This window comes from Octopus bimaculoides, chromosome 24 (assembly GCF_046866305.1).
Source record: "Octopus bimaculoides isolate indiv1 chromosome 24, ASM4686630v1, whole genome shotgun sequence".
Taxonomy (NCBI): Eukaryota; Metazoa; Mollusca; class Cephalopoda; order Octopoda; family Octopodidae; genus Octopus; species Octopus bimaculoides.
The window spans coordinates 34,647,838-34,658,236 of NC_142951.1; the positions used below are offsets into that span (position 1 = coordinate 34,647,838).

Consider the following 10,399-nt stretch of genomic DNA (forward strand, 5'->3'; position numbering starts at 1 on the left):
AATTAGGGGTGCAACTTATATTTGAGCTAAAACGGTAAATTCTTAGACAGGCAACAAACCTGATAGTTTGTAGAGAAATGTTGGAATCCATGTCCTTGGAATAGTTTAAAAGTTGATATTTAAATTACTCTACAAAATCACACTAAACAGAACAATACATACTAAAAGCTGGCTCTCACAAATCAATATTCTCTGTTCAATGACTCTGCTATAAATCTGTTTACAACAGTCACAGCTCTATAATATCCCACTTACTGGAAGCTAAGTTAATAATAATAATATACAACAGATTTTATTGAAGCCAATGTGTTACAAGTCAGTTACTTCTGGAACACCTCAATACGTCGGTGTTAACGGGGTACTTTAGAACTGTTGTAGCCTATTAACACACTAACACGACAACTGCACAAATACCCAATAACTTCATCATAACAACCACCAACCTTTTCATTAAAGCATTGAAAAAACACAGCCTATCATTTACAAACTAAATCAATTGTGAAGATATTTCATAATTTAATGAAAACCAGAAAACTAAACCCATTAAGGGTTGGCTGAAATATAAACCGTTCTCACCATTCTCATGCCTTAGAATTATGCTTGAAATATCAGAACTTAACCCACCCCTGCCTAAGAGTACAAAATATTGGAGGCATTTCATTAACTGGTTCTTACCCAAACACACAACCATCGGTAGTTTCCTCTGCCCTCCCACCTCCTCCACTTCTAGAACTATAGCTTGTTAACAGTTTGACAAGACTTTCATATCAATGTGTATGTATAAGAGAAGAACTTTCAGTAATTTCCTTCTAGAAGAGAAGAAAGCTTCTGCTAAATACAAACATCAATGACTGATTGGCAAAGTTTTTACTGAAAACAGTTGAATAAAAAAAAAGATGCTTAGCTCTTATCCCAGCAAGCCACACAAAACCACGCTTGCTTTGATGATGCAAACTTCTTGCTCTAAAGAAATCTAAATTAAAACCTTTTATCAAAATTTCATGTTAGTTTATTTCTCAACATCAGCTTAATCATGACAAAATTATTTTGCTATATCTTCATTATTTTCAAAATTAATTGAAACAAAGCAGTGTATATTGCAACAGAAATACAGTAACAAATGAGCTAAGTATTACCGATTGCAATATTTTTAAAGTGAAAAAAAAACCCCTTTTGTTTGGGTTTCTAGCTATTATATCTGCTATAACTATTTACAGGGGATGTGAAAAACAGGCTGACCCATGAGGCTTTCAGAAGCCTACGTAGACGAAACCCATCACAGATTGAGGGCAACAGTTATGAAATATTAGTACATATCACAATCATTTAATGTCTGATTTTCATGCTGGCATGGATTGGCTGGTTCGATAGGACCTGGTGAGCTACAGGGTTGCATCAAGTGTCAGCTTTGGCATGGTTTCCGCATCTAGATGCCCTTCCTAATGCCCACCACTTTACAGTGTATGTTGGACAGGGTTTTTCTTTTCTTTTTTTTTTTCCCTCTGCCACTATCAAGAGTGAGGTAACCAAGTAACTTGCAAGACAAGGAAAGAATATTTGCTGTAAAAGACAGAAACAAACTCGCAGGAAAGAGAGAATTAACGGTACTTACCAAGAATTTAAACTTTGAAAATCATATAAAGAGTCTGTGACTAGTATTTGCTCATCTTCGATTTCATTTGTTGGAAGATGAGGACGCTTAAGAAGTTTTGATTCCATATGCCGATGCTGTGATCTTAGCCAACTGTTATTGTCAGAGTCTATTTTGAAATCTTGCTGCTGCTGCTGCTGCTGCTGCTGTTGTTGTTGCTGTTGTTGAAGTTGTTGTGGATGTGTCTGCTGTGTTTGCTGCAACTGTTGCTGCTGTTGTTGCTGCTGCTGCTGTTGCTGCTGTTGTTGTTGCTGTTGCTGCTGCTGTTGCTGTTGCTGCAGCTGTTGTTGCTGTTGCTGCTGCTGCTGGTGATGCTGCAGCTGTAAATTGGCAGGAGAAGGTGTGGCTTCCATTTTGGGGCTTGGTTCCTCAGACTTCAAATACAAGTCATTGCCATTATATAACATAACACTCTGAGAATCACCAATCGATGCTGGCTTGCTGCCACCACTTCCACCACTGCCCCCACCACTGCTCACAGTACTATTACCCACCCCGCTGTTATTGTTACCCCCATTACCACCTCCCCCGCTTGTGCTCATGCCACTTCCACTACTAGAACCAACACTACCACTAACTCCAATATCTTTGTCCGAACCAGATTTCTGTGGAGGAGGGTGTGGGCTTAATGTAGGCATTGCAGGGTCCATATTTTGATTGCCTAAAGGCTGGTTGCGGGTTTCAGAGTCTAATGGAGAGGGAGCCGGCGTGGATGGAGAATCCACCCCAGCACTCCCACAAGGTTCTACTGTGTTGTGAAGCTGGGGTAAACCTGGTGTGACCCCACCAGGCCCACCAGCTGTGTTAGAGGAAGAAGAGTTTGGAGGAGGCCTAAATGCAGGGTTTGGGGGCATCGGTGGTATCATATCCAATTCAAAGTGAAAGAGATCATCATGCTGTAGAGAGCGTCTATGAAATGGAATAACGTTCCTTCCATGCCGAGATTGCTGCCTATCAAATTTTTCAGGTTTCTCCCCCTTCACATGTTTGTTGCTGCCACACGGTAACAAGCTTTTAGTTGCGTTCTGAGCCAAAGATTTCGACTTGGAATTTCTATGCCTGAAACAAGAAAGAAAACTTTCACTGAGCAACGTTGGTTTGAGAGCAACAGCAAAGTATAATGATTTCATGTAATAATAATGATAATAACAATAATGATGATGACAATGATAATGATCATAAATGTCCTGATCTTAACTGACTGGAAGTGTTATCTCTCCCTCTCTCTCATTTCCTCTCTGTCCTCCTCTCTCACTTTGCCACTTTTTTTAAGTGTGACACACACAACAGGTACGTACAAAAACAAAAAGTTAGCGTATTAATATTATTGATAATAATAATCCTTTCTAATTTCAGCACAAGGCTAGCATTTTGGGTCACAAGGGTTAGCCAATTACATTGATCTCAGTACTTGATTAGTGCTTTAGTTTACTGACCTCAGAGAGATAAGGAGCAAAAACATCCTTGACAGGATTTAAGCTAAGAGTGTAAAAAGCCAGAAAGAGAAACCGCACAGGCACAAGACCAGTAGTTTTAAAGTGTGATGGTTAGTCATAAGTCAACCCCAGTACATAACTGGTACTTTATTTCATTAGCTCCAAACTGATGAAAGGCAAAGTTGACTTTGGTGGGATTTGATCTCAGAATGTAAAGAAACGGATCAAACACTGCAAGACACTTACCCAATGCTCTGCTACATCTAAATAAATGTACTAAGACCCCTAACAACACATCTATAGGCAATATGGTAACAATAATATTGTTATATACAATAATATATAATAATATAACACTAACAAGCTGTCAATAAAGAACTACACAAAGGCAACATCTATACCAACACAGATCAATTATTGCTAAACAAAATCCAAAATTAATCAATAATTTTAGAGAGGAGAAATAATTTGTTTTGAACAACTTTTCAATAAGTACTTTCTTCCTCCATCAATTTTGCCATTCATTCTTTTGCGAGTGAGATGAAAGAGAGAAAAACAGCACCAGTTCAGGGTGGAGAGTTGGTGGAATTGTTAGAGTATTGGATAGGATGTTGGGTGGAATGTGTTCTGGTTAGGTACACTGTGTGTTCAAATCTTGCCCCAGATCTACAAATACACGGGCATTTCTGCCAAGAAGTGCAGAGTTTCCTTAGTACAATCAGAAGATCAACTGCTGCTGCTGCTGCTACTACTACCACCACCTTTTTATAAAATTACAGCTGTTGCTGCTATTTAGCCCCAGATGATCCTGGGGCACCACCACAACTCCAGTCTGTGTGGCAGTCTGGTGGCTTATGTGCTTCAGTGAACCTAAGAGCTATGCTATTTGGGCCCATAGTCCTTTACAGGCAGATCACAACAAAATTTCCAGTGGTTCACATTAAAATCTGTCCTACATATTACAGCTGTATTAAATATTTGCGGTCAAAAATTTGAGAATTTCATTTTCCATGAGGTTACACTATTTGATGTTTAATTAAATTTATTCTATTTAGTTTCTAGTTAAATTTCAGATTTTTTTTTATGTTCCAATGAGCCATGAAAATATTCAGTACATCAAAGTGATCCACATTATAAAACCAGTTTAGAATCCCTGCTATAACATAAAAAATTGAATATAAACAACAACCAGTCATTCTTAATCCCCTCCTGACAAGGGCAATGATCAGGTAAGGAAATAGTTGAGAGGCAGGAGGGTGGCTTCCATAACTAGCTTTATATAAAGTTTACCCATTCTTAGGTTCATTATCCACCTGGCTTCTCCACCCTCTATTTGTAGGAGCGTCATGAGAGCAGAGTCCTCGGGCACATCCTCCATGGTGTCCTATCAAAAGCAACCATCCTTACACTTCCTGGCTGGATTCCCCAACACAACCAACTGAGACTATGGATGTTATCCAACTATCACATTCCTAGTCTACCCCTAGGTCTCCTGCCAGTTGACTCAGCTTGAAGGGTCTTCTTTGCAATTCTTTCCTGTGGTATTCTAATCACAGGTCGGTAGTACTAGAGTTGTGATCCTTCAACTCAGCAAAACTATCAATCCCTAATGATAGAATAACCCCAGTACACACATACACAAAGGAGAACGAAGTGCAAAATTAGGCTACTTTACAGCATTTTTAATAAGACAAGCCATGCTGCCATTTCCTGAAGTCAACTAATTGAAGAAGACTTCAATAATACAAGCTATAAAAAAGAAACATCTGAAGAAGGAACGGTTATTGTTGTTGTTTACCTGATACAGTTACAGGAAGCTTTAGAGGTTGGATCACCAAAATCCCAGATAAGCAACATATCCTCAGAAGTCAAATCAGGATTCCTAGAAGTGAAAGGAAGAAAACAAAACATGTTAAAGACAATAAACAACAAAAAAAAAAAGAGGGTTTCTATCAGAATTTCTAACTTGACTAATGTCAATTTATTTAGTCAATTATAATTTAATCAAGCTAATTAAGGGGATGATTGGCTTGTTAAATTATTTATCTGTTCATTTTTAAATTTGATTTTCCATGCTAGCATGAATATGTTGTTTCACAGCAGGATACCCTTCCTGTTGTTAACCCTTCCAAAGATGTGTGGGATAGGAAGCCCCAAGTAAGGGATCTCCTATCCTACACATTTTTGAAAATGCAAAGCCAGTAGACAATTTGTTAATAAGGAAATAACATTATTGTCAGTTTGTAGGTCAGGAGGGGGGGTGCATATGAAAACCTGCATACACACACACACACACACACAATAGATTTTATACAGTTTCCATCTATCAAATTCACTCACAAAACATTTGTTGGCCCAGGACTACATTAGAATACATTTGCCCAAGGTGCTGCAAAGTGGGACTGAACCTGAAACCAAGTGGCTTCAAAATGAACTTCTTAACCACATAGCTGTACCTGTACCTATCTTACAAATCTGTTTATAGTTTTTTAGCCCCAGGCAATGTGTATCAAGGATTACATTATCCAATGTGTCCTTTCTTGCGATTTAAAAGATTTAGCAGCTCCTTCTAGCAGTCATGCAACAAACAACGTAGCGGTTCCCTGGATGACTTCCTTTGAATGTAAACGTAGACGGTGCAGAACAAACAAATTATGAGTGGAAGTAGCAAATTTTAATGCAATTCACTTGTTTACTTGAAAATGCTAAGAAAAAAATGGTGAGAAATTAAAATTTGGTTTATTTCCGTTACCTTTTGCTTATTCCTGCCATTGTTACACTGTCTTGAGCAACTTTCTCCAGTATTCTGAAAGCTACAGAGTCAGCAGTTTGGTCCAAGGGTCCTAAGCTGGGTTCTACAGGTCCCGTGGCATATGGTAATGATGGACACAGCTTGAGACCCCCACCTGGAGGCAGTTGAGGCTCCCCAGGGGACGTTGGTGGAGTCAGGGGACCATTTGGAATGACAGGATGTGGACATGATGGGCGCTGGATGGGTGGAACTGGTGCGGCAGCTAAAGTTGATGCTGGAACTGTTAAAGTCGGTTCTTCCTCACAAGTAAATATAAAAGCCGAGGGGTAACGCATGTGTACTCCAGCTGGAATTGAAACCGTGAAGCAAGGGTTACACAAGTGCACAAAAAATACATTCAGTACAAAGAACTTTTTCAATATATTCAGTACACGCTGTAGACAAACTAAAAACATATATATATATATATATATATATATATATATATATATATATATATATATATATATATATATATATATATATATATATATATATATATATATATATATATATATAGTTCAAAGGTACAAAAAAACAAAGACAGGTGAGGGAACGAGATGCAGATGTATTAGTTTGACACTCAGGAAAAATGGAAAAGTCTTTGACATTTTGAGCTGACACTCTTTGGCAGAAAGGGATGAGAGGACAAAATGGAGTGGGGGCGATAGAGAGCGAAAAAATTGTTGGTCATTTCACATGATGAAATGACCAGAAGAAATACACACACACACACACACACACACAAAACCCTTTTAAATAACTGTTTTGCACACTTACCTGTCTGAGACAGGTAAATCTACCAACCAGGAATTAATAACAATGGATTATTGTATTATTGCTATAGAATATATGTAGCTGCAAAATTATCTACAGATTTCCATCAAAGATATCATCCTAGCACTTTATAAAAATGGTCACACACAAAAAACCAAAACCTCTGCTAAGCAGTCACACACGCAGCTGTTAGATTCAGTTTCATAATTAAATGGTTTTCAAGAAATCATAAAAAGCTCATTAGGTTGATTCCAAACTTGGAATAAACTATTTCTGCCAGACATTTCAAACAGCTTTTTAACAGCTTCAATAACTCAACCAATTTGCTTCCTTCCAGATAAAGCAGAGCCAATCATAAATTTGGTATCAATTTTGACAATATCAAGAGGTGGGACCAACTTTAACAAACTGAATAGAAGAATTAGCGAATAAAAGAAGGTTGTAGGAAATTAGTTGGCTTAATGAAGATTTTAAGTGCCAAGCATTAGTGAAATGTGTCTAGAGAGGTAAGTTTATAGACTTTAGTGCATAATTAGTAGTGGAGTGTGTGCACATGTATGTGTAAATACGTGTGAGAGAGAGAGAGAGAGAGAGAGAGAGACGTAAGAGAGTGTGTTCAAACAGCGGGTTTAGTGAGTTTATCAAATGAGTTCAATAGAGGAAAATTGATCAATTAAGGAAAGATTACTGACAATGGCATCTATGAATCAATGAATGTAGTAATAAACTATTAGCTGCTGTTGTCCTTTCTGTTTTGTTTTTTTTTGTGTTTTTTTTAACCCTCAGTTAAACTGGCAACAAGATGACATTTTGAAATGCTGAGTAAATAGTTTGACTGAAAAACAAAACCAAAATTAGCATTCTTTTACCTCAACCTCTGAAAAACCACTACCACTTCCACTGTTATTAACTCGTGTCATACTACTGGACTCTCTGTCCCCTTCACTGGAGACTGAACCCCTCCTTTCAGAATTTGCCATGCTATTTATCAAAAGGCTTCTCAACTAACAATTCAAACAATCCTTATTTTCAAAGATATAAATGTCACAGAAATATGTCATAACACAAACCAATAAACGCAGAGAACCAATTTTACAAACAACTGAGATAGTTCTCTTTAAAAGTCATGGTCAACTAGATCTCCATCAGCTTTTACAACACTCTCCAAATTAAACATCATTACCATTATTCAATTAACAGGACTTAACTCATCTCTGATACCAATCAACCAGATACCACACTCCTGGTCCTACAATACAAACTTACTATTTTAAAGTGATTCAATTAAAACCATCCATTAAATTTCATGTCAAATTTACGTTCCAAACACCAGCTTAATACGGAAGTTATTCAACTAAATTCTTCGTTATTTTCAAAATTAATTAAGGGTTAATGAAATATCTGCTTCCATTGTAGACAATCAATTGCAACAACTGGATTCTACTAAAACATTGTGGCATCCATGACTATTTTAGTTTATATCACAAACAGAACAAACTGGATTAGTTGTAACATTGTTCAACCAATTAGCTTTTAGCCACCTAATCTACACTGAAACTAATGAACTTATCCATCTAATTCAATATTTCTTTCAATATTAAAATGTCTTTAAAACACAGCCGTGTCAGTGCCGTAATAGAGTGAAACGTCCTTTAAAAAAAAAAGAAAAAAAGAGTTTATTCAGAGTTTCCCCCGTGCCAAGTCATCCATCTTAACCATCATAAGACATGTGCTGTAGTACAATCATATTTTAACCTCACATCACAACTTCTCTCAATACCACTCCCCACCCCATCTCAGTTGAGGGCAGGGTGGTATTTATATGACATCACCACTACAGGTGCCACATAAAAAGCACCCAGAACACACTGTGAAATGGAAGGGCATCCATCTGTAGAAACCGTGCCGAAAAAGACAGAGCCTGAGGCAGTCCTCTGGCTTGTCATCTCCTGTTGAACCATCCAATAGATACCAGCATGGGAAAAAAACCTATGTTTAATCCTGTCTACTATAGGCACAAGGCTTGACGGGTGGAGTACACTGACCCCCCAGTACACAACTGGTACTTAATTTATCAACCCTGAAAGGATGAAAGGCATAGCTGACTTCAGCGGAATCTGAACTCAGAACGTAGCGACAGGCGAAATGCTGCTAAGCATTCCGTTCAGCGTGCTAAAAATTCTGCCAGCTCGCCACCTTGGAAAACGTATGTTTAATAACGATGATGGTAATGATGATGAGTGAGTAAGTAGCATGTGGTAAGGCTTAAAAACACTGACCAACACCTCACAACAGACAGAAACCCTGTATTTGCAGCATTCATCATTTGAGGTTTCCTAACACTATTGCATCAATGAAATCTACGGTTATAACACATTGAACACTCTCTAATTTCTAAGAGTTCCCTTGTCTGTGAAAGTAGAACTGCATGTGGCTGTTGTAAACTGCAACCATTCTGCCCACCCTCCCACCCACTCCTCACCATGACTGCTGATTGCCTGCAGTTGAGCCAACCCTTCTCCTTCCCTTAGATTGCCTACAATTATTATTATTATTATTATGCTAGCCTTGCACAGTATTGACATGCCTAATAAACTCTCGACATACTTTCATTTATCAATTTAGATAACTTCTTTCTCAATCCCTCTACTCACACACACACATTTCACACATTCTATCTTCTCAAAGAAGATTTAACAAAGAAAGCAATGGCACAGAAAAATCAATCTTTTTTAGCCTCAAATGACACTTGGTAGGCTTAACCTAGAATCCTAAATCCAAAATTAGACACTTTCTTTTCTTCTTCTTCATTTTTGTTGTTTCAATTTATATATCTTCGTCTTTCGAAAGCAGTACTTCTAGTAACATGACCCAAGCTAGGAAATGGAATGCTACATGTTTCATCTACTCTGGACACTTCACAAATATTTAAATGACACGAAACATTAAAAAACATTTTTTCCCTATCCACCAACTATCCAGCTCTTGTCATGAACTGACCAGAAAAGGAAGTTACAAGAATTACAAACCAGTTCACTCAAACACATGAGGAAGCACTTAGGTATTATTGCAGCTAAGCTATAGTACAGTGTTGCGGGGCCACAAAAGTTTTAGCTGCTTTTCAAAGGCTGTTAATCCCCTTTGATAAAGACATAAAAGCCAAAGTCGGCTGTTCTTTCATCTCTAAATCTCAAACTCCAGATGACATGTGTGCATAAGAAACAATGATTTTTCATTGGACTAGACACAAAGCCAATCCTGTAAAAGGAGTATGCTAAATTGATCACATTGACTCCAGTATATAATATCAATCAATCACATCAACTTTAGTATAAAACTAATATGATATAGTATTAATGCAGAACCAATCACATTGACTGTAGTATATAGCTAATATATTATTTTATCAACCTAGGAGAAACCTATTGTCAGGAATTGTACAAAGAAGGACGAGATATTGAACTAAACATTATGTGATGTTTTATAATGCTTGCAAAATGTTTATTTCATCCATTTTTACATTCTGATTTCAAATTCCATCAAGGCTGACTTCATCCTTTCGGGATTGATGAAATTGACTAACCTCCTACCCCAAACTTTCAGGCCCCTTACTCATAAGAGAAAGGATTATATTATCCAGGGTCAACTACCAGTCAAATAATGTGGATTAATTTAATCAACTAACCCCTTCCCACAAAACTGCTGCCCTTATGTATAAATTACAAATTATTATTGCTGTTGTTG

General features: G+C 37.5%; 1 protein-coding gene across 1 annotated transcript in view; it reads right to left on the reverse strand.

The window, feature by feature from the left end:
* Positions 1–10,399, reverse strand: part of LOC106869075 (mediator of RNA polymerase II transcription subunit 13-like) — a 146,475-nt gene that overhangs the window by 38,653 nt on the left and 97,423 nt on the right. Inside the window, exons 7-9 of the mRNA XM_014914598.3 lie at positions 5,840–6,185; positions 4,886–4,969; positions 1,613–2,710 (exon numbers count right to left, since the gene is read on the reverse strand). Coding sequence (XP_014770084.2) covers positions 1,613–2,710; positions 4,886–4,969; positions 5,840–6,185 — 1,528 coding nt within the window. The remainder of the gene's footprint in view (positions 1–1,612; positions 2,711–4,885; positions 4,970–5,839; positions 6,186–10,399) is intronic.